At 55.4% G+C, this 26555-nt stretch overlaps 1 protein-coding gene across 1 annotated transcript; it reads right to left on the bottom strand.

Annotated features, from left to right (window-relative positions):
- Positions 1–35: 35 nt before the first annotated feature.
- Positions 36–26555, bottom strand: SSU72 (SSU72 homolog, RNA polymerase II CTD phosphatase). The gene is made up of 5 exons (XM_047870382.1): positions 26368–26555; positions 16912–17055; positions 2735–2874; positions 2028–2146; positions 36–538 (listed from the first exon to the last, which is right to left on the bottom strand). Exons 1-5 carry the CDS (start codon positions 26445–26447, stop codon positions 437–439), a joined length of 585 nt encoding a protein of 194 aa, XP_047726338.1. The 5' UTR covers positions 26448–26555; the 3' UTR covers positions 36–436.

The raw sequence follows: 26555 nt of genomic DNA, 5'->3' as shown, positions 1-26555 counted from the left end.
CGGCAGGCCAGGTGGGCAACTGAGGACAAAGCAAAGGCAGCAGCATCTATTTATTGGACGATTGCAGGTTCTCTCCTAGTGAGACAGTGCACGGCTTCATTCAGGTTATCTGCACATTCCAGCAAGTCTGGGGGGCACAGGGGAGGAACCACAATGAGAGCCACAAATGTATGGGGAAAATGTACTATAAACCGTTGTTTACATTTTTGGTTAAAGAAAGGAAACTCCCTAATTGACATCCCACTCATAAGGAGAAGTGGGAAAGAAAAGAATTTGGTTTAATCTGGTGTCTGTGTATCTTCTCATTTTGTATGTACAGTTCATTGGGCACTGCTGCTGTCCGCCAGCAGAATACCTTAAAGTAAAAACAGGTATCAGGGAGGAAAAGTATTAACAAAAGGAAGCTCAGAAAGTCGGCTTCAGGAGGGCGGGCGGCTCAGTAGAAGCAGACCGTGTGCAGGAAGGCTCGGCCGCTCTTCTCCTCGAATTCCTGTAGCAGCTCGTCGATCTCGTTCTCCATGTCCTCTGTGTGCTGAATCTGGGGGGAGGCACAGGCCGCCTGAGCGGGTGCGGAGGTGGGCGATGGCCCCGGGAGTGGGGGGGGGGGGGTGCCGCGCACCCAGCCGCCCGTGCCCCAACCCGGTGCTGACCTGTGCTCTGGAGACTTGCTGGCACCCACCCCCGCGGGGGCCTGAGGACAGAGGGTTCGGGCAGTCCCCGGCCTCCGGCTGCTGTAGCCCACCCGGGAAGGGGCCGGGCTCTGACCGCAGGAGGCCTGCCCACTGATGTCCCAAGTACACCGACTGGGGACCTTCGCCGCCTCCGCCGTCCCCGTTCCGTAAAGGCTCGGTCACTTGCCCAAAGCCAGCCCGTGCTCTGCATTGGTGGCGTCACGTGCACGGCAGGGTGTTGGGACATCTGTGGCGTCCCCCCTCCCACCCCGGCTGCCACTATGGTCCCTCCCAGTTGTGACAGCCAGAGCTGTTAGCAGAGAAGGCCAGACGTCCCCTGGTGGAGACCCTTCCTGGAAGAAATAGGTGCTGCTGGCGGACAGCCCAAGGGTGGCCCGGGACCGGCGCGGGCCGCACAGTGGCCGAGGCCGCTCACCGGCCCGAGCCTCGGCCTGTAAGCAGCGCCTCTCCGACATGAAGGACCCCCTGTACCTCGCCTCTCGTCGGGTGACCCGAACGGAAAGCGCACGCGCAGCTTCTGGGCCACGCGCTCCCCTTCAGCCCTTTGTCTCGCGCGATGGCCATGCTGGGAACAGAGGCTGGCCGTGTGGAACGGGACACCAGGGCCTGGGCCCTCCCAGCAACACAGTCCGGGCCTGCCTGTCTCTGGCTTCTTGGTTAAGCCACTTGTTTCCCTCATTTCGGCCACTCCTAGCCAGCTGACCTAAACGCAGAGCTTGCGGGCAGAGGACAGGACGAGGCGCATGGGTCTCTGCTTGGGTCAGTCCTTTTGTCACATCTGAGAGGGAAGGTCTTGCTCTGAGCACAGCTGCACAGTGGCTGCAAAAGCCCCTGGGGTTTTCCACTCAAGGGAGGTTTGCCCAGGGCCACTCGGGCAGGCCAAGGACTGACAGGTCGAGGGTCAAGAGAGGAGGACCCACCGCGTCCACAGAGCTCTGACGGCACCTCTGAGGGCCCCAGGCTCCCTTCGACGTCAGCCAGGTTTCGGCAGACGGGTCTTGGTGGGCACGCACGGCCATCTCCGCGGAAGCCGGACGTGGAGCAGGGCACCGCGCCTCCGTCAACCCAACGAAAGGCACAGAGGCAAGTTCTTAAGCCAGAGCCGTGTGGTTGATCCACAGATCTGTGGGCGCCTCTGCACCTACTTTAACATTTGAAAATAACCCGAACGTGAATCCGAATCACGTGATAGCCACTTTCCTGGTAAAACCCGTGTGTCGGGAGAAGGTGGCCCTGGTCAAGTCCCTCTGGCAGAGACTGCTCCTTGGGGCCCTGGGTCAGGCAGACCTGGACTCCTGGGCCAGAGCAGGGGACAGGAGGGCACAGGGTACTCACACACTGGCACAGCTCGCAGATGAGGAACGCCCCCAGCGTGGCCTCTTCGTGGTTATCCTGGATGTCCACGTTGATCACGTGCACCGGCTGGCAGGTCTCCTGCTCTCTGGAGTTCAGATCTAACAGGGACGAGACACAGCGGTCAGAGGCTTCAGAACCAGAGTGCGAGGGGGCCGACACGCTCCCTGCCTCTGGCCCCTGGGTAACAAGCCAGGCCCGAGCACTTGCGCGCCAGACGTGGTGTGACTCAAGGAGACCCGGCGACGGTCATCCTCAACGAGCTGGCCACGTGGTGCCACTCGCCGAGCACCAGGCCCCTGGTTCCTCTGCTTCGCACATGCTCGTCATGTGCCCAAAAGACTTAAAACCCGCACGGTGCTGTCAGCCAACACACAGGTGGGTCTGCTCTGACGAACGTGGCCACCCGAAGGCCACCACCTCCCACCCCACCTCCACCCTCGGCCTGCAGGCTGGGGGCCGAGGAGGAGGGAGGGCCCCATCCACCCCACCGCGGCCTTGACCGCTCTCCCCTGCCCACAGGAGCCACAGGAACCCCGCGCCACGCCCTGGGCCGGGAAGCGCGAGCCGTGCGCAGGGCAGCCTGGCCGTCTGGGGACCGGCTCTGCTTCACAGCCAGGGGGGCCCCCGAGGCCGTGACGGGCAGACGGCCAGCGGGTGCGCGGGGCGCGCCCAGCCTGCATCCTTACCCTCCACCACCTGGTCGTACACCCTCTCTTCGCAGGTGAGGATCAGATCGAACAGGTCTCTGCAGTTCTGGAACCTTTCTGGCCGGGGCTTGATTCTCTTGTTTCTGTCCAACATATGTAAAATGCCGTTCTGCGTATAGCTAAGCGCCGGAGTCAAGGAACCTTAAAGACTTGCAGTAAAGCTGGGAGCGCCTACAGCCCAGCCCAGCACCTCAGCGTCTGCAACAGCAGAGCTGCTGGACCCCTTCCTGGCAGGTGCAGCAGAGCCACGGAGGGGCCGAGGCCATTTTAGGGTGGACCAGGCCAGGCCCTGGAGTCCTGCGGAAGACAAGCCGGGCGGGGGATGCACTTGCCCTACACCCGGCAGCCCTTCGGACCAACCTTTTCTAGAGAGCAGAGACCTAGCGTCTACAACCTGCTTTTTGACTCATCCCCCGGCAACTCTGCAATCACTCACACTGAGCACAAGCCCTTCAGCAAAGACAAAGCCAGTCCCAGGTCTGGCTCAGTTGCAGCAGTTTAAAAAAAAAAAAGAAGAGAGAAAGGGAAGCATGGAGGAGGCTGGGGGGTGGGGTGGGGGAGGGGGGAAGCAGGGGACCAACTGAAAACAGAAGGTGGCCCAGGCCCCGCAGGAGGGGCAAGCACCTCACATGGGACCCTCCAGACAGGGCCACACCCGACCCAACCCAGTGACCCCAGGGATAGGGTTCACCACCTCAAGAGACAGGGACAAAGCCCCCAAAGATGAGCTCCATGGTTATCACTAAAGGGCATTCCAGACAGCTGGGAATAAGTTTCTTTAATTCTGTTTACGAGACAGATTAGCTGCTGGAGGACTTCTGAGTGATACATTTTAGGGCTCCCCCAGATTTTAAGTTAGGGCAATTTAATCTCCTATTACTCAAAATACATTTCCTACCTCTTTGGATAGCGGAAAGAGCTTCTAGAACATCTGTGAGTGGCCCGTGTCGAGTTTTACATTGAGAAGACACCCGTCAGCTGCCAGGCCGCTGAACCCCCGTGTGCGCCCCTGGGCTGGGCCCGCAGCCCCTCCTGCCCGCCCCAGCCGGCTGTGCTGCCACTCGGAGGCCCTTCACACGCTCGGCACCGAAGTCCAGCGTAAAGAAACGGCTTCGGGGGGTGCCTGGGTGGCGCAGACGGTTAAGCGTCCGACTTCAGCCAGGTCACGATCTCGCGGTCCGTGAGTTCGAGCCCCACATCAGGCTCTGGGCTGATGGCTCAGAGCCTGGAGCCTGTTTCCGATTCTGTGTCTCCCTCTCTCTCTGCCCCTCCCCTGTTCATGCTCTGTCTCTCTCTGTCCCAAAAATAAATAAAAAAACGTTGAAAAAAAAAATTAAAAAAAAAAGAAATGGCTTCGGGAAGGCCCACCCGCTGGTGCAGGGCGGACAGAGGCGGCTCAGGCGACCGGGGCGGCCCATGGTCTCGCTCCCCCGCATCCCTGCCGGCAGGGTGAAGACCACAGCGCCCGACTGTGTCCTGTGTGTCCTCAGACACACACCTGTCTCGGGCGAGGCCGAGGCTGGAGGCTCCCAGCCCCTGGGGACAAGTGGCCACCAGGCGCTCAGGGAAGGCCCCTCATTGGGGCCTGCGGTGCTAAGGCCTCGTGAAACCGTTCCTCCTTTACTTCAGCCTCAATTACTTACAGAGAAGAGGAACAGATGAAATGATTCCTGTAAGGAGAAAAATGCCTCGTTCAGGGATTAAACCCTAACCTTCATTAGTGTCCAAGGGAAGAGTGACGATGGCCTTTCTGGACCGTTTCCTGGCAAACACCAGAGATGCAAGGCCGGGTTGGGCACGAGCCTCTGAAGACTGACCACAAACCCACCTGCTTCTCCAAGTCACGATGGCCTGGGACAGGGACAGGGACAGGATGTGGAGGAGCAGAGAGAGGCCCTGCTGAAAAACTTATCTGGGCACAGCGAGGCCAGAGCAGAGGTCAGCAGAGGGCCCTGCTTCTGGAAGGAGGCAGCACCGTCAGACCCCCCACGACACACAGTTCTCCTGTGGCTGGCAGCGACGGGGGCCCGGAAGCGACCACCAGCTTAGTAAGGGGCCGGCCAACTCCCAGAGGCAGGAAGGCATCTCCAGAGATGGGACAGCAGCAGGCCAGAGTCTCGCCCTCAGAAGGGACGAGCTCCCTTGTCCAGCTGGGAAACGGGTTCCCGGGGGGGTGGGGACATGGGACGTGGCATGCGGGCTGCCACTCTCCCCAGCACCCTGACCGGAAGCGCCCTGGGATAAACGGGGAGGCTCCTAATGAAGCTTCCGCCTCCAAGTGAACCCCGAGATCTTTCCAGAAGGCCAAGTTGCTGGGGATGAAGCCGGTTATGCCCTCTCGCTCTTGTGGCACAATGCGGACCCACAGCGAGGTTCCCACCTGCCGAGCAGCGTGGTGTGACGCGAGGAGCCACCGCGCACTCCCGGCTGACGGCCTTGTCGCCTCACTCCCGGCCTTCGGAAGGCAGTTGTCTTCACCGCTCTCACCTGCAACAGGTGAAGGCAGCAGGTTCCCCGCACCCCCTGCCTTCCCCCGGGGAAGGACCTGGTGTTCTGGTCACATCACAGGAAGTACAAAAGGAATGGTCGTCTTCAAACACTCTGGGGTCTCAACTAGCAGACGACTTAGACCCCCCCGGCACCAGCGCATGGCACGTGCTCTTTCAAAGCTGTCATGTAAACCTCAGCATGTAGGCCAAACGAGACTCAGGGGAAGCCCATGGGATACAGGATGGGAGACTGTCCCCAGAAAGAGAGCAAGGCAATGAGAGAAGGAACGGGGAAGCCACGATAACTCGTCTTCTCTGCAAAGTTGAAATGCGCACGGCAAAACACTGCAGAGACCACACCAAGCCCGGCGGGAGCCCCGGGGGCCTGGGGCCAGCTTTGCCTCAAGGGGCCGCCCTTTGAGGGATCTAGGCTCTCCCTGAGAGCAGAGCCACACGGCTCTCGTTCTGATTCAAAGCAACTTTTCCAATGCTAGGTTTAACCTAAAGAGGTTTAGCCGAACTCTTTTCTCTCTCCGGTGATTTCCCAAAGACGAGGGCTTCCACAGTCATTTTGTGAACGTGTACCCTGGGCCCTCCGAGTTAGACCCTCACAGCCCCAGGGGAAGCACAACTTGCTGTCCCGGGAGGAGGGTGAGGGAGGGGATGGAGGGAGCCAGGGACTGCCACGGAGCAAGGCCTGTGCCCCTTGGAGCACCTGCGGAACCTTGGCTCAAACAGAGAGGTTTCCATGAAGGACGGAGGGAAGGCGGAGGTTTACGCTAAAGACAAGTGACAGGAGACGAGCCACCTGCAGAGCTCGCACGGGAAAGGTGCCGCAGGAGCTCGGGGGCCCGACGCTCGCTCACCAAGGCCACGGACTTCCCAGGGGAGCCTCACGCTCCACACCCTCACCAGGCTGCCACCAGGCACCAGCGTCCCTGCTCCCCAGCCAAGCAGAGGCTCTTGCCAAGGACGGGGAAGCACAGCCCAAGCCTCGTTTCCCCACAAATGTCACCAACCAAACGTAATCAAGACAAACCCCGGTGAGAGGTGGGGCATGCTGGCCCCAGAGTGCCCGTGGATCCCAGAGGCTAGCAACCAGGCCAAGTCAGAACCTTCACCTTGGGGCGGGGTGGGGGGGTGGGGGGGCGGGGCCTGGGCCAGTTGACCCAGGCAGGGGTGCACTGGGCTCCCCTTCCACCCCCCCGTGGGGGTTAGCACACCCCAGGCGGCTGGATCAGGCCCTGGTTCCACTGCTCAGGCTGTGTTAACAGAGGATGCCCCGCTGAGACGATGGGTGACCAGACCCGTCAACACCTGCTCTGGTCCCCAACACTACCATACTTAGTTCAGGTCTTTCCACTTGAACTGGAAGTTTCCAGTTCGGGGGGTTTACTCAGCGCAGAAGGATGCCGTCGGAACTACCCTGGCCTTGGATGTAAACCCAAACCCTCCATAGTTAAGGCTCCCCAAGCGTGGGCCACACCCAGAAAACCTGCTCATCTTTTTAAACCCTGCATCTAGGGTAGATTATATGCAAACATAAGATACGGAGGAAGAATTTTCAAGTGGGGACCCAAGTCCCCTCTGGGGAAAGACCTTCAAAGGGAGCTCAGCTCAGAAATGCCCAATCACCGCACCCCACCCCACCCCCACCCCCCCACCGCGGGGTCTGGGCCACCACAGGTGCTCAGCATGGGGGTGGGTGATGGTGAGGAAAAGGCCCACCGCCTGGCTGAGACCAGGTCCATGCTCCCAAGCCGGAAGACAGCCAGCCATGCCCCAGGAGAGGACTGGGGCTTCTGAAAACCCCCTGAAAGGCACGGGGACAGAGCACAGTGTTAAAGTCAGCAGGGCCATGCTTCCAGGAAGCCCAGGGTAATATCCCGACCCCAAATCCACCACGAGGGACAACTCCCTGGCCCAGGAAGTTAGAACTCCCAGTCGTCAGCCCTCCTCTCTGCTGCCCTCAAGAACCCCCTGGGCACCCCTCCTGCCCCCAGGGACTTTCCTTTGGAGTGTGTGACCTGTCAGAAGTGGGGAGAGGCGTCCGGGCGCCCCCACCGTGCAGCTGGAGCCTCTCAGGTGCCTGCTCCCCTCAACGCACCTAGGGAACAGGCAGGGAATGAGCCTCCCCACCCATCTCAGAGAGCATTCAAGAGCTCAGTTCAAATTCAGGATTACGTGGTGGCATTTCTGCCTTCAACTTCAAATCAGCACCAACTGAGGCCTGTGGCCAGCGAGGTCTCGCATTTGCTGAATGCACGGGCTGGTGCCCTCCCTGCCCCGGGAGCCACAGTGACATGGCTGTCGGCCTCACACACCCAGGGCCAGACGCCGCAGGGTTTCCCTGGATCCTAGATAACGTTAGAACAAAACCTCCAGGGTTTAGTTTAAGGACTCATTCAAAACACAAACCCAAGAGCGGCTGGCCTGCGGAAGAAGCAGGTCAGGAGCACTTCTGTCTCTGTGGGGAGCCCTCAGGGTAACTTAATGTTCAATGACCACGTCCACAAACAGAATACTGAGCACCGGGTCCTGCAGACACACAGGTGGCAACGGGGGGCTGTACACACAGCACCCCCCAGAGAACACAGCTCCCAAGAACCCACCAGGACAGGTCACTGGCACTGTTCTTAGGAACAAGTGTTACTTACGTGAAAGATAAAGAAAACGAGAACAGGCCTCTGGGGTAGCACGTTCTGAGTGCGGGGACCAGAGGCCTCCCGGGAGGCCCAACCTGCAACCCCACGGTGCAAATGCGCTAAGTGGGGACACGGGACAGCAGGGCACACGGCAGGTGCACCAAAGCGGAGGCGCCCACCACAAGGCTCAGAATCCCACAGCCGCGGCAGGGTCGCCCTTGCTGGGCTCAACCAGCAGAGTGCGTGGAGAGACCTGCGTCAGTAGTCACACCGAGTGTGCCAGCCGCGGAGACATTTACACCCGGCTCCCGGGGCACACGAGTCAGAGCGTCCCTGAGTACAGCTGGCACCTGCCAGGCGAGCTCACCCGGCACGCACGGGCCGCCGCAGCCCAGGGGCACCAATGGCCTCCCCACAACTCACTGGGGAAGTTTCCAGTTCGGGGGGGGGGGGGGGGGGGAGGTGATGCGGCTCACATCCTGTTGGTTTACTCAGCGCAGAAGGATGCCGTCGGAACTACCCTGGCACTCGGCTTCTGGAGCGGCTGCCGCCCACACCTGGCCTCGGCGGCCCTGCACAAAGAGGCAGCAGACACTACGGAGGGAAGGGTTACATCCTCTCGTTTCTTCAAAGGAAACACCCCCTTTAAAGGGGGCTTACAAAATGCAGAACTGGCATGACAATTCTTCTATCCTGCGGGCCACGCCACCTCCTCAGAAACCTGGAGGTGGGGGCAGTGAGGTCACTGACACCCCCCCCCCCCCAGGCTGCTCCCGGCTTTAGCGAACGCGTGGGCCTCACCCCTGGCCACCTAGAGTCGGCTTCAAGTGAACAGACGACAAAGGTCCACCATAACACGCTGTCCAGCATGATTAAACTTTAGCACTTCGTAGGAGGCTTTTACGTAATAAAGAGATGACAGGGCGCCTAGGTCAGTCAGTTGAGCGTCCAACTCTTGGTTTCAGCTCAGGTCATGATCTCACAGTTCGTCAGATCAAGCCCTACGCCAGGCTCTGCACTGCCAGCACGGAGCCTGCTTGGGATTCCCTCTCTGCCCCTCCCTGCTTGCCTTCTCTCTCTCTCTCTCTCTCTCTCTCAATAAATACACAGGAAAGACAGAGAAGAGACGAGACCACTTGTCCAAACAGGTTAAACCACCACATCCACTTAAATTCGAGGAAGTTCAGAAAACAAATTTAAATAACTTGGCCAGATAAATAAAATTACAGTGGGAAAAATACCTTCAGTCTTTGTGAGTGTGTGCGTTTTAACAGTAGGCTCCAAACCCTACGAGGGGCTGGACCCTGCGACCCGAGATGGAGTCACATGCTCCACCGACCAAGCCGGCCAGGCACAGACACACACCTACCCCCAGCTGCTTAATGTTATACAAATTTCAACCTCAACGCAAAAAGCTGAGCCCTAGGATGGAGCATTTTAGTGAAAATTAACTTACTTTCTGACCCTTTTTTAAGAAAAAGTTTTAAAATTATGAATTAGACTATCATCACGTCTAGTTTACATAAATGGTTCCAAACTGGACTAAATCCCAGGTGGGCCGTGGAGACAGGAGGGCTGAGCCCAGCAGCACGAACAGCAGACACCCTGCTCTCTGGGCCGCCTGCGCTGACCACCTACATCCGTGACACGCGGGGCTTTGCCATCAGAAGGCAGCGTCCCACAGGCTGAGCAAGGGCTGTTACTCTCGACGGCCGACACCTCTGTGGATGAGTACAAGGAGAAGTAAAAGGATCCCTCTTCCTCACTGAAACTCTAGTTATTCAGCGAGCTAAGAAAAAAATAGTTGAGGGTGGCTGGGTGGCTCAGTCGGTTGAGCGTCCGACTTGGGCTCAGATGACGAGCTCACGGTTTGGGAGTTGAGGCCCCGCGTCGGGCTTGCTGCAGGCAGTGCAGAGCCTGGATTCGCTCTCTCCCTCTCTCAAAAACAAACATAAAAAACAAAACAAAAACACCTTAAAAAAAACCCTTGTTTTATCACAAAATTTAAGAATCTCAGAAGAAAAAAGCCCAAAGCAGGAACAGGACACGATGAGCAGACAAAGCCCACGGGGGTCACCAAGCTGAAACCGCCCCCACCCCCGTTGAGCACTCAGCTTCCACAGCGTCGGGACGTCTGCCGAGGGAGGAGGCCAGTGTTCGCTGCACAGCTGCGCACCTGCCCCCAGCAGGGCTCCTCGTGGGGATCGAGAGCAGCCGGGTCCACAGGCCTCGAAGAAAACAGCCAGCGGGGAAAACAGCCGTGGCCACGGGAGAGCCGACGGCGAGGTTCACCGCCAGCAGAGAAGCAAGCTGTGCAGAGGCCTCTGGAGAGAAAGGCCTCACTGAGCGTCCCCCGCCAACTGGGACGCGCCCAGAACTGCACGCAACAAGGCCCGGTGGGGATGCTTTTCCCGGACTTGGAAATCTTACTCTGGAGGGTAATGGTGATGCCCAGCATGCTCGGAGCGAGGCCGGGACAGGGACGCATCGGGGAAAGGCGGACAGGATTCCAAAGCTTCCAGGTGACCTGCAATCCAGGGGGCCATCCTGGCAGAACACGCCGCTCAGACCTGCTGCTCAGAGGCCGGGGCAGGGAGCAGGCCCTCCTCGAGGGTGCTGATGGCAGCTGCTGCCTGCCCTTCAGGATGTGTCCTCAGAGCCACCCTGATGAAGCCCCTTGTTTTAGAGGCCACACGCCCACTGGGAGCCCCTCTTGGACAGAGGGCCTGGGCATCTGCTGACGACAGCTTGGGCAGCTGGAAGACCCAGTGGGGCCTCAGGCCCTGCGTGTGCATGAGCTCCCCTGCCGCACAGCTCCAGCTAGTGGTCAGTACCAAGGTGGGCGCCGCCGGACCAGTGTCTGCACTCGGGGCTCCCTCAGGGGGCACTCCACCCCCAAGGCTGGTGAGAAAGCCAGACTGATGCCGCAGGGACCCCCGGGGCCCCAGACCCCCGTCTGCTGCTCAGCCTAGCTGTCTCCCTGGAGCCCTCCCTGACCCCGCACTTCCTCCTGGTCAAGGCCCGGGCAGGCTCCCCAGCCCGGGGAAGAGACCCATTCCCATGTGCCCATCCGGCCCCCGCCCCCCCCATCCGAGCTCGTGGTGGCTCACCTGGATTCCCACTGTCCAGCACTGGCTACGTGCCACGGGCCACACCATCTCGGAGTTTCGATTCAGGGGAGAAAGGCCAAAGGGAACCACACGGAGGAATCACGGAGCACGCCAAGTGCTACCAAGCTGAGGACTAAGAGAAAAGGCCCCAGGAGAGGAGCACACGTGGGAACCCAGACCACCCCTCACCCACACGGATACAGGAGACACCCCGAGCCCATGTTCTCAGGGCAAAGCACTGAAGCAGCACGGAAGCAAGGGGTTTCTTGTGGCTGCTCTTTAGGCAGCAGGTTATCAGGCTGGAGTGGGACACGGCGGCCTCCCTGGGCCCCCGGGGTCTGGTGCCCACGGGCCTCACAGCGACCTACCGCACCTGGCGGTTCTGTCCCCCTTCCTCCCCATCCTGTGAGGGAGAAAAGCCAGCCGGAGAGGGTGCGCCCAGTGCTTTGGGGGAAAGGGCAGGTTTGGGGCGTCTTCAAAAGCATTCAAACAGCCTGTCAGCCGTCAGAGGGAGGACTGAGAACGGCGGGCAGGGGAGCCTCTGCCAGAGCCCTCTCCACACTTCGGGGAGAGGGAGAAAGGTAAGCTTTAAGCACGGGGTCTTCGGGAAGGGCCGTAGGGAGCACTGGGACCCTGGGACCATACTCAGAACCAGCACATCAAAAGCTTTTGAGTTGGGACTTCTTTCATATGAAGAAATTCAACTCGGAAATCAGAGCGGTTTTTCCAGAGCATACAGGCTGCACAAATGAGAACCTGGGAACCCCTGGAGGAAATGTCAAAGTCAGCTCCCGAGCCACCAGCATCCAACCTAACTGCTGCCCCAACACGAGGCTCGGCGGCCAGTTCAGGCCAGTCTACAATGTCCTCTGACCACCCTTGGGTTTATACGCCCGGCATCAGCAAATCACCTCCCGCAAGCTGGGGAGACCAGGCCTGCCCCCAGCCCTGGGTGAGCTCTGGAAGCAGCGGGAGAGGTCAGTGTTGGCTCTGTCATGCCCAGACACGCAAGCGACCCCTGGCAGCTACCCCAGCCGAGGTGGCACACACTCTCCGACACGGTGGTGGCTGTTCCGGCTCCTCATCTGTAAACTTCAAGCACGAGTGCTTTTCTAAGACCTGAAAGCTTAGATACCAGCAACGCTAGATCAGAGTTTCTCTAGAAATCAGTGTTTGGATTAAGAAGTAGACATTTGTTAAACAAACACTGTTTTCAAAAACTACTTAAAAACTACTTTAAAGAGCTGCCAACCAGCATGAAATGAGACAAGGTGCAACGCAGCAGAAGCGAAGAGAGCCTCGGCGCGCCTCGAGCGCAGCGAGCCAGGGGGCAGCCAGGGACCACCAGCCAGGTGAGCGCGCTCATCCGACAGTGGAGCCGGGCCCGGGGCAGGCACGAGAAAGCTCTGGCTGGAGCTGCGGGAACCGTTCCCGCGACGGGACCGGCAGGCGGGCACGCCCCTCCTCCCCACCGGGCTCAGCTGAACTGGACACAAGAGCCTGAGGAGACCCAGACCACAAGCTTCTGGAAAAGGGTAGAGGCCCTGTCACACAGCAACAGGGCCTCAGGGAGGACAGACCCCCTCTTGAGCTCCTGTGTCCACCGACCTCGGACCCAAGACAGAGGTCAGGAGGCTGTGGGGATTTACGATCTTAGAGATCATTTTTATTTTCACCTTTTACCCCAAGACAAGTACACAGTAAAGAACAGGCTGTACAGTGGCCTCTGGAACCACATTTGGGGGGGGGGGGGCGGTGAGGGGTGCTCCCTGCAGGCAAATATTCAAGTATAACTCGGGACCCTCCAAGAACTTAACTACTAACAGTCCAGTCCGCTTCTGACCAGAAGCCTCACTAGGAACACAGTCAATTAACACATATTTTGTATCATATACTGTATTCTTAGAACAAAGGAGCTAGAGAAAAATTTAAGAAAATCACAAGGCACAGAAAATACACTTACAGCACCGTACTGTATTTATCGAGAAAAATCTGCGCACGAGTAGACCTGGGCAATTTCAACTCATGCTGTTTGGGGTCAACTGTACACATGAATTAACCCAAGGCCTAAAAGACAGTGCAAACGAGGATGAAAAGGAACAAATGGTTAAAAAAAAAAGCTAACCCCAGAAGGTAATTACAAAAGATGGACAAAAATGAGAATATGGTGGATCCAGGATCCAGGAAGTGATAGTTCCATTCGCATTTCAAATCCATGTTTAGGGGGCAACTGGTCTCTTCAGTTAAAAATGTCATTGACTATATTTAGAGCCACACACTGACTTGCTTTTAAAGACAAGTGATTTTAAGTGATTTTGTAGTTCACAAAGCATGTAGCTACTCAAGGTTTTAAACAGGCACGAATTTGAACGCACAAAACTCTCAGGCCCGAGGAGGACACTGCAGCCCTCCCCTCCACCGGGTCCAGTGATCCGCTATTGTCGCAGAAGTTACTTCCGGTTCAGGAAAGGTGCTCCAGGCAGGCCCAGGGCTCTTCACCACCCCCCACCCCCCCCACCCCCCCCACCCCCGCCGAAATGCCGTGGAGGCAAGTGCGAGCCGAGCCTCCAAGCCTACCCCACTCCAGCCCTGGAGCTGTGCTCAAGCCCACAGGGCGAAACCCTAACTTTAAAGCTGCTCCATATTCAAAATAACTCCAGGGCAAAGGAAGACAAAACTTAAGGTTAAAAGAGGGAAAAAAAAAATCATGTCTAAAAATGGACAGTTGGATACAGGCCCCACGAGCCTCGAGGACATGCTGAGGGGCGGAGCCCGTTACAAAAGGGCACAAGGCCCAGGACTCCACTTGGATGAAGTGTCTGGACAGAAGGTAGCCGGTGGGTGCCAGGGGCGGGGGACGCTGGGGGGGGGGGGGTGAAAACGGTCCACGATTACCGCGGTGATGGTTGCCCGGCCCCATGAAGTACACGAAGGCCCACAAGACCGTGAGCTTCGTGTGCTGCATGGATTCTCTGACCACAAAACTCTTCTGTAAACTTGACTCCCAGTACTATTGGTAGATAATTCCCACAGGAAACTGGTGACCAGACCAGTCCAGCTTTATGGACTAGTTTAGGGTTAGCTGAACAAGGTCTGTATCCCACCTCACGCCCCTGCCCTGCTGCACCTCCCACAGCAGGTCCTACAGGGACAGCAGACCAGGGCTTGGCCGCTCAAGCATCACCGGGAGCCACGGGCAAGAGGCCCCCAACCCCTCGAGGCCCACCCCGCTCAGAGAAAACCACCTACCTATAAAGTGCTTTCACACTAGCAGGCCTGCCGGCCAAAACTTACGAGAGCCCCGCGCTCAGCACCGCGTCCTGACTCTGCCTCAGGAGCGCTGTGCACGCACACCCATAGGGCGCCCGACCCATGCCACTGCGCCACTCGGCCTCATCTCCCAGCTCTGCTCACCATGTGCCATTTTTCTCCTGTCCAGTCATTCTCTCCCTTGAAAATTCGAGCATGTGCTGAATGTGGTGTTTTATCTGTGGGTTACATCCTAAAATACCTTCCCGCTCTCCACAGCAGGTTCTAACCGTCACTTCCGTAAGAGCCCTGGCAGTCTAGGCTACAGATCTGGCTTTGTAGCTCTTATCTGCGCACAAAAGCCAATGGGGGAAGCAACCAAAGCGGCAGGCCGCCTGCAGCTGGATGTGCCCCGTTACCGGCCGAGTATCCCCTCCCGTGTTATCAGGGCACCTCCCAAGCCCGGTGTCTGACCCCAACACACAGCTGATCCTCCGCCATCGCCTCCTTCCCGGTTCCCTTCATGCACGAAGACTGATGCCCCCGTCCTGAGTCTTGCCAGTGCCCACGGGGAACCCCTGGAACACGTGTCCCTCCTTTACTGGCCGAGGGCTGTACTTGGGCGAGCTAACCAAGTACAACCCCCTTCCTAAAGGACAGAGATCCCACCCAAGAGAAGTGACTAATAAATCGACAAAGGTGTCCCTCCCAGAGCCTCACGAGGAGCAATCAAAAGGGGAGGTCTGTGAAGATGACCTTCCCACGCAGGGTCTCAGGAGGCAAATAGCGCAGTGACAGTTGGAACAGCCACGTCCCTCCCAGCCACACCCTCCCCACAATGCAGCAAAGGCACACACGTGTGGCTGTCTCCTGGACTGGATGCTTTGTGGAGAGACTGTGCCTCTGTACAAAGTCAGCCTACAAAGGAGATTCTGAATTCTGAGCAGCTGGTCTCTGCTCTTTCATTCAGAACTGCCAGGACATCACATCAACCCTCCTACTCCAAATCCTCTCATTCTGGTCTTTTTAAAATGTGGTTATTGCTGCCTGTTCCTAGAAACAGGGGGATCATGATCAACTCCATGGTCAGAAGGCCTAATTTGTAATGATTAAGGGAGTACGAACAAATAAATATCCTCTGATTTCATTTCCCTCGTGAACATAAGAGTTTTAAAGATGAATGGTGCCAGCTGAAGAGTAATCTTCAAAAACAGAGTCTCAAGATAAGCCTGACGACACATGGAGAGTTTATAACAAGCTACAAAAAGGTTTTTGACTTAAGGTCAAAGGTTTTTCCAGGGTAAAGGGGCTGTGGTCAACACTTCTCTGCAAGACTTAAGACCAGCTCTCGACGCAAGGGAGAAGTTCAGGGAGAAAGCCTTTCTGAGATGCTGCTCTCGGTGAGCCAGAGCCCAGCCTTCTTTCTTGGCCCAAGGACACAAGCAGAGCACGTCACTGCAATGCAGGGACCGGGGCACAGCTCACTGGAAATCCTCGGGGTCTCTTCCCAGAGCAGGCTCTGGGCTTCTGAGAAAGGGGGCACGCAGGACTTCCCAGGAAGACGCCGGGTCCACTGCACCACGTGTCCTGGACTCCTGGGAGCGGTGCGTCACAGGTGACCCACCATCCACAGCGACTCACAGACAGCCCCACGTGCCAGGCTATGGCACTGTGGCCTCAGTGCCCTCCGAGAACGTTCTCATCGTAGGTGAGGAAGGAGAGCACAGGGGGCAGACGGAATAACCGTCAGGGTCCGGTTTTACACTCTGCTAGAATGACACGTGGAGCCACACTCCAGCTAACTGATTAGTCTACAGGTTTACAAAAAAAAATTTATAGTTTATTAAAAATTGTAAGAGCACCAACACGAAGACAAAGTTCTCCGTCTGGTGTTTATATTCCTTGCACTTGGGACATGTCTGGGCTCCATCCTGAAAACTATAAATCACTCACCGTAACAAGGCAGGCCCCGAAGTTTTAAAGCAGCACAGGGTGATCATGAAGCGCCCTGGACAAAAGCCAGGCAACAATGATCTTAACCACTGCACAGCCGGAGGTCACGTTCATAAAACCTATTTAAAAAATACCTTTTCTTTCACATGAGTCTTAAGTAGCAGATCCTGTCTGTTTTGCCTCTTCTTGGGATGAAATAAAGTTCTCTCAGATTATTTGCTTCTGACATGCTTCCCTCGGTAGCAAACCTGGCCCTCCTACTAATCTGACCCTGTGGAAACGTGGCAGAGATGTGTGAAGCGGCCTGTCTACATACGCATCAGCGCACACCGCGCTCACACGTGCGCGCACACACGCACACCCACGGACACGCCTACCTACCTGCAGAGGACAGCGGTGGGCAGCCCTGCAGTGAGAAAAGCAACTTAATTCTGTGGTTTCCGCTTTCCTCATCTAAGCTGTTCTGCTTAATGTTAAATCGGAACTTTCCTCGACTCTGTCAAGGTGCGCTCCACGCTTCCATCTGCACACCCTACGTGTCCGCTTCTGCACCGCGTGTGGGGTGACTCCACACACCCCACGGAGGCGGCCACTACGTGCCCACCTCACGGACGCCCCTAAACCGGAGGTCAGAGTGACGTACACGTCACAGATTACACCTGCCAGAGACCAGCACATGGGGTTTGTAAAGGGGCAGCCCACTGGGATACAGTTCTTTGTCCTTCCTAAGGAGATCATTGTACATCTGGTCGTATGTAGTTTTGAAATCATAAACATTTGGCTTGTCCGGTGCTGGTCCTGGGAGCTTCACGTGGGTTCCTGTTCCAAAGGACCGGACACTGAATCCCCGTTTGCTGAAAGACACAGAAGGAGAGAAAGAATCACAGTTGGATTAAGACACAAACCTCTCAAACTAAGGGAAATGACATGGGAAACAGAGTGACTGCTGATGCTACAGAACATGCTTTTATATCTGTAACTTTTGGCATCGCATGCACAAACCGTCAGCAATCCTGCAGCATACTGCGCGAATCTGGATGAAGCCCACCCGAACGGAAGACAGAGGGTCTCAACCCAGTTACAAGGTGGCGTCTGAGCACCACAGCTGTATACCACGTCCCTCTAGAAACTTTCTGACCCTCAGGGGCCTGCCAGACATGCAGGGTTAGAGAAGATTTCTTCTGGAACATTCCTGATGCCTGACCACTACCCTGACCTCTGTAGAGGGTTCAGGTTCACAGGACCTCTATCTCCTGACTCCTGAGAGGCTCCCATGGACTTAACAGCACACTCTACCACGGGGAGTGCCACGCGTCCCGTCCCCAGCATCTTGTGGTGTGGGGCTTGCCGGGAAACCAGAACCGAGAGCCCAGGGGCGGCCGGCAGCACCGTGTCGGCTGTGAGGGCCGAGAACAGATAGTCCCCAAGTGCTGGAGACTCTTGTAACCTGGATCAAAGATAAGGAAAGGGACGAGCGTGTCTCCTAACCAACCGGGGGGGGGGGGGGGGATGTACACGAAGCGCGGCCCCTGTGACAACCCACACGGGGACAGAGGTCCTCTCACAATAACCACCATAGGTATGAGGGCCCACGACGCTCTGTCACCACTGATAACCACTCTCGGGTCTGTGGCGGTCATGTGCAAAAAAGTCAGTCGGCATAGAACTTGAAAGCTTCCAAACTCACGGTGAGTAAAAGCAAAAAGTTTAAGTGTTAAAAGCGTCTCAATAAATGGGACTTCTCATCATAGTTGTCTATCTGTAAACCATAACCTTCTGCATCTGAAGGGACTTCCCCAGCTGCAGGCCTCGGGAGAGCACGTGTGTTTCCCACATCCTTCGCGCAAGCCCCGCCTGGCAAGAAGGGTCTCAGGCTTTTCTAGAAGTTGGGCTATTCGACTATGTCTGGAGATATTTTTGTTTGTTTACAACTGGGAGGTGCTGCTGGTATCTAGGTAGCAGGGAGGCCGCTAAGCCTCCGACAGGGAACAGGACGGTCCTCCAGGCCAGAATGTCAACAGGGCCGCGGCTGAGCATGCCCTGACGCAGAGGAGGAGACAGATAACCCAGAGGAGCTGGGCACAGGCATGAAAGTTACAGGAAGGAAACAGCTTCATCTCACTTGTCACAAGAGAAACGCATCAGACGAAGGACAGGGAGTCTGCTCAGGGGTTAGCGCCCTCCCACTGCCACGTCAGCGCCACGCAGCGAGGACGTGGTCCCTCTTGCTTGCCGCCGTGTCCCTGGCACCTACAGTAGCCGACGGACGGCGAACGAACAGCAGTTTTACAAGGGAGAAAAACCTCAGACGGCGCTGCTGCAAGGACTTGTGAGCCTCCGGACGGGGCACCGACATCCGTCAAGCACAAACCGCCCACCCTCTCCAACGTACACACTTCCCTCTGGAAGTCCGTCCTGTGGGCTACGTGCACACATCTGCTAACGGCCCGCAGGACACTCCCCGCAACCCTGACGAGAACCAGCCCATGTCCCTCCACGCAGCGGGACACGACTGCCGCTGTGAAAAGGGTGAAGGGTGCCACCCACACAAAATCTGGTGCAACTGTTCACGGAAAAATCAAAGAGTGGAAACATGCCCAACTGTGGTGGCACAGGGGCCTGGGAGGGGCTGTGTCCCCAAGGGAAGAGAAGCCTCAACAGCCGGTACCTTCTCGGGGCATCGAGTTGGAACAGGGGTGGCCTGGGTGGGGTGGCTCTGTCGGTTAAGTGTCTGACTTCAGCTCAGGTCACGATCTCAAGGTCATGAGTTCAAGCCCCGCATCAGGCTCTGTGCTGACAGCCTGGAGCCTGCTTCACATTCTGTGTCTCCCTCTCTCTCTGCCCCTCCCCCACTCACACTCTGTCTCTCACCTCACCCGAGCCCTGGGAGTTTGGCAAGGGTGGAGTCACCTGCCTGCGTCCCTAGAAGTCCAGTCCGAGCTGTGCAAGCAGGCCCCCAGGGACATCACCCACGACAGAGAACACGATGATCAGCAAACCAAGGCCCACACGTACCTGAACCGTTAAAACCCTAAAGACAACCAACATTTCCGACACTTAACCACAATACACCCTGTGCTGTGACCAGAGAGTGACCGGCACGGACACACAGACACCTCTACTCGTGTGCCCTGAGGAGGCACACGCAGACCGTCTTCACCCCAAATCCGAACCCGATTCCTCGCTAGTTCAGATCACGTAGGATCAAGTACTTCCTGCCAGATCACCGACACGCCCACGATGAAGGTCACCTCAACAGCCAACAGAGACAAGCTGCTACCCAGGCGCCAGCCACCTGCTGATCTCCGAGCAAGGAAGGTCCATGGGCACCTGCTTCCGTGCGGGTCCCATTCCCCTTAAGAGGGTCCTGAGCGAGCAGGTCGTGGCCACAGAGCCCTGGAGGGCACACAGCGGTGAGCCCGAATCTGTCAGGAACTGCCCGCAACAAGCAGCCTGCTGTTTTAGCACGGAGCCACTTCCCCCGAAGTGTCCTCAGGATGCCCCAGCGGCTTAGAGCCTGATGCAAGGTGGAAAATGCACATCACTGAAGGAAAGAGGGAGGGATTCCTGAGACCAACCCTGGCCAGAGGCATAACCCCCCTTGTTGGTGTGCGAACCCATGCCAAGCCTCAAGTCTCCTGTGAGTTTACCCTGTGGCTCCTGGAAAGGCAGGCTCCCGGAAGCATCACAAGTATCCGGGATGCGGGTAAGCCAGCTCCACCGACCCCTCACCAGTGTCCGGGGGCGCTGGGCTGCTCACATCCCCAGCATCTGCTGGCCCGGGCACCGCATCTCTAGCCGGCAAGGGAAAGGACGGAGGTGTGCTATGAAACCACATCAGCCACAGAAACAAGACCCCCAAGGGCACAACTCAAGTTTCAAAAGATGAAAAACCACCACCACTTCCAATGGCAGGTTTATCATTCCATTTTGATGCAACAATGTTTCCTGGAGCTTACTGTGCACTGGGGATACAGCAGTGATGAAAACGGACCCAAATCTCTCTTCTCAGACGGTCAGGAGGTCAGGAGGCGGGCGGAGGGACGACAAAGCAGGTAAAACAGTCAGTGCGCACCACAGACAGGCCAGCGAGAGGACAGCAGTGGAGAAAGCTGTGGGGCAGGAGCAGAGGGGATCGGGGAGAGCGGGAAGACAGGGCACCTCAAAGATCTTCACGTCCTAGCCCGTGATGCAGAGACCCTGGACCGGACCCCAGGGTGCTCCAGGCAGGCCACCTGAAAGCTGCCCACTGAGCTCCCAGGAGGTTCCAACCAGAGACCCCTCGGGGCAGGGACTCATGTCCCCCATCCTGCTGGGGCCGCCACCTGGCAGGCCCACCTATCTCTTCTACCCATCTTCCATCACAGGGGGGTTCGAGGTTTGCATTAGGTGTCCAAATAGAACATTTTCCACTTTTGTCTGTCCACAGCCGTGGAAGTAGATACCCTAGGCTTCCGAGGGGGTGACTGCAGGGTCCCCAAAGGACCAGGTGGGACTCTGAATGGAGGAAGCCAGCCCCCACTGGGAACAGCCTGGGGCCCATCCTCCCCACCCTCCCCTACTTTCCGAAATGGCAATCCAGCGTTATTTTGAAACAAAACGAAATGTGGCTCGGTCTTCCCCCAACAGAATGTTCCCAAGCGGCAAAAAGACTAACTGGCAACAGAAGCTCCCTTTCTTCTCAGCTGATGCAAGTGACAGAGCAGCCCATCTTGTGCTGTGACAACACTGCGGTGTGACAATGACCTTACATAAGGGAACCGAACGCTATAAAAACATTCCTGACAACGAAGAAGCTTCGTCTCAAGGACCAACTATCTAGTATGTTAAACTACCCTTTATCAAATGTCTTCCCAAGTATCAAAAAACCTATCACAAAGAACCTATCAAAGAAAATGTTAAATTTTGGGAAACGAGTTGTTTCAATTATCATCCCATGGCTAAAGGTAAAATAATGATGTTAAAATGAATACCAAAAAGGATCATAAGCTAGCATCCAAGTTTTCTACAGTGTGGTTATTAATCTAATTTCAAGCACTGCCATGGCTACGACTGGAACCCTAGACCCACCGCCAACCTTCTGAAGGCACACCCTGTGTCCAAGCAGGGCGCGAGGCACGCACGGGCCCAGGTCACCTTCACGCAGGCACATCACTCACTGCTCACCGGCCCGACGTCTAGTATGTGATGACCTCATACGTACAGAACACAAATCAACTGCTCACAAGCATCGCACCTGAATGCCTGCCTGCAGTGTCACAGCGCGAAGACTGCAAGATGAGCTCTTCTGGAACGTTAACGCTCCAGGAAGATTCGTCTTCGTCCGCCACACGTTGGCTGAAAACATATTCCGGTAAATGTTTTCTAGGGTTTACACCGTACTCTTACCGTCCCACAAGGTCAACGACAAAACCGAACGGCTAAGCGGGAGGTCACCGTGCCAGGCCTGCGACAAGTGAGCCATCACGTTTAGCCCCCGCATCAGCACCCCTTCTCGGGTGTTCCTCCCTCCACAGCTGCTTTTCCTCAACCCCGGCTTCCGGCAGGCCACCTTGCTCTGCTGGTTCCCGTCAGCCTCTCGTGTCCCTGTCCACCCATGCCGCACAGTGCCAGCAGAGCTGACCCGCGAGACCCGGTACTTCAGATGGTCCAGCAACAGCTGACCACCGATGTGCTGCTTTCCTGCTCCAACACTAACTGGCCCTAAACAAGAATGTGTTGCTCATAGATGGGAGCCTGCTGAACCATTCCCCGCTCTGGGCTCCTCCTGTTTTCATCTATAAAAGACTGAAGATGATCCCTGATGCAGGGGAGAATATTTTAGCTCTTTGAGTGGTCACCATGCTTGGTCTACCCTGTTCTGAACCCATGTTTGTATTCAAACAAAAATCTACGTTCCTCCATCACCCTCACTTCAGTTCTGCCTCCTGAAGACAAAAAACAACGCAGTCCCTTAAAATCTATGAAGGCACATGTGTTCCCCTGGAGGCACCTCCCTCTTTAAGTTCGTTTATTTATTTTGAGAGAGAACATGTGCACGTAAGTAGGTGGGGGGCTGGTGTGGGGAGAGAATCCCAAGCAGGTTCCACGTAGAGCCCCACACAGGGCTCAATCCCACGAACCATGAGATCACGACCTGAGCTGAAATCCAGAGTCAGACTTAACCAACTGAGCCACCAGGCGCCCCATCCTCTGCCATAAAGATGTGATTTCAAATCCTTTCACCTTCCCAAACGGTTTCCATTCAAGTGTGCTCAGAACCAAAATATCAAAAGATACAGCCAGAGAGGCTGCATAGCGACTATCCCTCCCTGTAAAGGACAAGAGACTACTGGAAATGAGGATTTAGCACAACTGGGTGTGCTGTTATGGTATAAACACAGGCAGCCTGAGACTCGGTCCCATCTGGGAGAGGATGTCTAATTGCCCGTCCCAGGGTGGCCGGAGGCCCACATGACCCAGTCATGACACGAAGACTTGACTGCCTCACCCCAAATCGGAAAACCACAGGACCTCAGCCCATTCCATTGTCCTCCCCTCAGCCGGGACCCCTCTTCAGCCCACGATTTTCCCATCTAGAGTCTCAGTTTATACCCAGAGGCCCTCGTGTCCAAATCCCTGCTGTCACTCCTGAGCCAGGGCTTCCTGTGCTGGGTTCCATCTCCTCACCTGTATTAAGTGTGGACCTCCTAATGGTTATGAGGATGAAATCAAATGGCATTTAGAAAGCGCTCGGCAGAGAGGAGCTCAAGAGATTGACCCCCACCTGGTTTCCTTCACAGCTGCAGCCTCTCTGCTCATCCTCCCCAAATCACACTGCCTTTGACTAGAAGCAAATTGAGAACTCAGTTCAGCAATGTATAAGTCTATCCTTAAAATGTTTTGAATGGCTACCATCAGAGAGCTTCCTAAAAATCAACATGGCCCTCAGGATGCCTGGGTGGCTCAGTTGGTGAAGTGTCGGACTCTTGGTTTCGGCTTAGGTCACGATCGCACGGTTTGTGAGTCTGAGCCCCGCGTCACGCTCTGTGCCAACAATGAGCTGTCTGCTTGGCATTTCTCTCCCTCTCTGCTCCTCCCTGGCTTGCACTCACGTACATGCGCTCGTGCTCTCTGAAAAAATAAACAGACGAAAATTTTAAAAAATCAACATGGCCACTGACATCTAGGAGACAGTTTGGAACAAAAAGTAAATTAATTGACCCCAAAGGGCAATCTCAATCTACAGTGTACAAAGAACAGAAGCCTCTGTGGAAACACTCCTAAAAACCTAAAGCGCTCCCAGGGCTGGTATCTGAAACAAGTTAGTCTCAAAGGATCAAAAATGATCACCCCAGGGAACACTGTGACGAAAAATGCCAACATTTATTACCACTAATATTTGACCTGTCAAAAAGAGTCAAAGCTGATTTTCAGTAGGGCAAAAATAAAGAATAAAACAGGGTTTCACCAATAAAACTACCTACTGTGCAGGTTCAATTCACTGCAGTCCTTCCGATACTATGCCGTCTCAGGTGGCTGTAACCGAGCTGCAGTTTTCCTTTCCCACCTATCACGCCCTCTCCCCAGGCCTTCACAAACGCCCCCTTTATAGGCCCTGACGTTCATAAGCTCTAAGGCGGTAACAAAACCACCACATCGATTTCTTAAAGATGCCTTTAAAACCTGTAAATAATCCAAATAGGAAACCACAAATAATTGTCAAAAGTGAAAATGGCATGAAAAGTTGGTTCATCTCAACAGCAATTTTAAAACCAAAGGAAGGGGGAGATCCTCTCTCGCCCCAGCAGCATGAAAAAATGAGAAACCCAAACTGAGAAACTGGGAATTCTCTAACAGGTACTTTTCTGGAAGACAGTCTGGCAAAATACATGAAAACGTACGATATGCCTATCTTTTGACTTAGCAATTCTATCCCTAGGAATTCATGCCAAGGAAATCAGAAAACTGCAAAGATATTCATACGGCACAAGGATGTTGACGTTTTAAGACTGAAAGAAAACAGCCCCAGTGTCTCCTAATGAGGAACTGGCTACAAAATTAATTGCTACACAGAATTCCTCTGGATTACTGTGTCCTGATTTTGTAACCACTGCCATTACTCAATGTGAACAGAGGTATTCAAATTCCATACATCAAAACAAGAACCGAAATCAAACATTATGTGAAATTACCAAACAACATTTTAATCTCTTAGGCGTCTGGGCACACAGAAACTTCCAGAAGGTGGTACACGGAAAGGGTCCTTTGAGTCATCGCCATCGTCTCCATCTTCTCTGTATCTTTTACAAGGAGAACTTTGTTTGTACAAACACTACTTTCTAACAAAAAAATACATTCCCCAAATGTAAGTATTTTAGACCCTAAAGATTCATGTCTAAATTAATGTCGCATTCACATCAATAACACAGGTTACCTAAACTTACCTCCTTGTATCCTCATTCTGAACCTCTTTTTGAGTAAAATTTTAACAGTAAAACAGGTAAAAACACACATAATTCCTTCTTGGTGATTATTCGGAGGGGCTCTTCTGCACCCCCATTTCCAGGGGAAACAGGAGACGCAGTGCTGAGCCGCTACTGCCCGCTTTGAACTAAACAAGGGCGCGCCTCTTGTGATGACCGTCTCAGGGAAGTTATCAGACAGGCAAGACTTTTGGAACTGGTTTCATTAACAAAGTTGCTTTAGGTAACTAAAAAAACATTTCCTTTTGTTACATTTCATCTCAACTTTGTTATGCAGATCACCGGCCAGAACCAGCAGAATGAGGTGGTCTCCAAATAATGCGTTCTTAGAACTCAGGACATTAAATTTTATTTTCCTTGAGGAATCTTCCAGGAATGTTAACCTTACATTCTTTTGCTCAAACTCACCAAACATTTAATGACTCCGAACTTAATTCTAGCGCATTCCTGGTTTTAAAACAAGTTCGCAGTTTTAAAGGTTGTAGTTTAAAAACCACCTTCACAATGAATTGTTAGGTTCAAAGCATCCCATGCTCTAACAAAAAACATTAAGCGAATACTGTGGGCTGTGTGGCACAGATTAGAAAAAATTAAACTTCTAATTAGCAGATCCTGGACACCTGACACTCCTACCTTCGTTAAGAAACGGGAGAAGGTGCAGGATATTCTAAGTTTTCCAAGTTACTGGGGAGAGTTAAAGTTGCACTGTGAGAACTACCAGCAGGCTCTGTTGTTATCCCTTGTGGAAAACTTCCGGGAGAAAAGGCGGTTTCAACTTTGCTTTACTACCAAAGTTGACAATGTATACCAAACTTTAACTGTAATGTGAGAGATCAAGTTCACGTTTTAACAAGTGATTTTGAACGAAAAAAATTACCAAGCGGGAATAAACTTTTATTAAATACATACAACGCCACGATCACAAAAGAGAGTGCTGACACGTCGATTACAAGCGCACAAAAAGCGAATTCACGTGGAGTGCAGAAATTACTGACTGGAGGCTTTGGGGAGAGGGGCATTTTTTGGCAAGAGACTCGAAAATGTAGTCAGGGGCAAAAACACAAATACATAAAATTAACAAAATAGGCGGGTTTTTCTTTTTTTAAGCCTTCCTTTATCCTGAGCTTACGTCGTGTACGTTTTCCAGATCTGATAAATGACGACACCCCCTGGAGACAGTCGTCAGGACACTACCATCTCCTAGACCCTCACCTGGATTTGGCACTTACCGCCCCACCGATGAAAATCTTACAGAAGATCGGCTATTTTCAGATGCACAAACATACGTGCAAAGTGGATGCAACAGCATCAAGCATCTGGGTTTACCGGGAGCTTGGAGGTTTGCGCGAAAGGGACCCTCTGGGCTCAGAACCTGAATTCTCCCGCGACGCTAGGAAACGTGTGGGGGTACCGCGCGGACCAACGAGCCTCGTCGACTCCTCGCTGCGCTCGGCCCCGAAGCCAACGGGCCCGGCGCGGCCCACCCGGCGTCCTCCGGCGGCCGCCGCGCACCGCCTGCCCGGCCGCCGGCGTCGGGCCTGCGGGACCGGGGATTGGGGCCGCCGCCCAGCACGGGCCGGGAACCGGGGCCGGGACCGCCGCCGCCCAGCACAGGCAGGGCAGGGCGCGCGAGGCCGGAGAAACAGCCAGTCGGCCGGCATCGGACGGGGCGCGCTAGGCCAGGGCGGAGGCCCTAACTACCTGAGGATGTTGTGCGCCTCCATGCTCCGGTTCTGGTTGCTCGAGCACACCACCGCCACCCGCAGCGGCGACGACGGCATAGCGGCGGCCGCACCGACCGCGACGCGCCGGCTCCGGGACTCCCACCCAGCCGCGGAGCTTCCGCGCGAGCAAGATGGCGGCCGCGGCGCCCGGAAGTCATGACGCCA

Source organism: Prionailurus viverrinus, chromosome C1, assembly GCF_022837055.1.
Source record: "Prionailurus viverrinus isolate Anna chromosome C1, UM_Priviv_1.0, whole genome shotgun sequence".
In the NCBI taxonomy this organism is placed as follows: domain Eukaryota; kingdom Metazoa; phylum Chordata; class Mammalia; order Carnivora; family Felidae; genus Prionailurus; species Prionailurus viverrinus.
Note: the sequence above shows the minus strand (reverse complement) of the source record. Positions and strands in the feature narration are given on the sequence as shown.

Coding starts and splice junctions, on each gene's coding strand:
- SSU72 (XM_047870382.1), bottom strand. CDS start 26,447: ATGCCGTCGTCGCCGCTGCGGGTGGCGGTGGTGTGCTCGAGCAACCAG. Junction 17,056..26,367: donor GAGGCGCACAACATCCTCAG/GTAGTTAGGGCC, acceptor TGTGTCTTTCAG/CAAACGGGGATTCAGTGTCC. Junction 2,875..16,911: donor CTTAGGAAGGACAAAGAACT/GTATCCCAGTGG, acceptor TCCGGCGCTTAG/CTATACGCAGAACGGCATTT.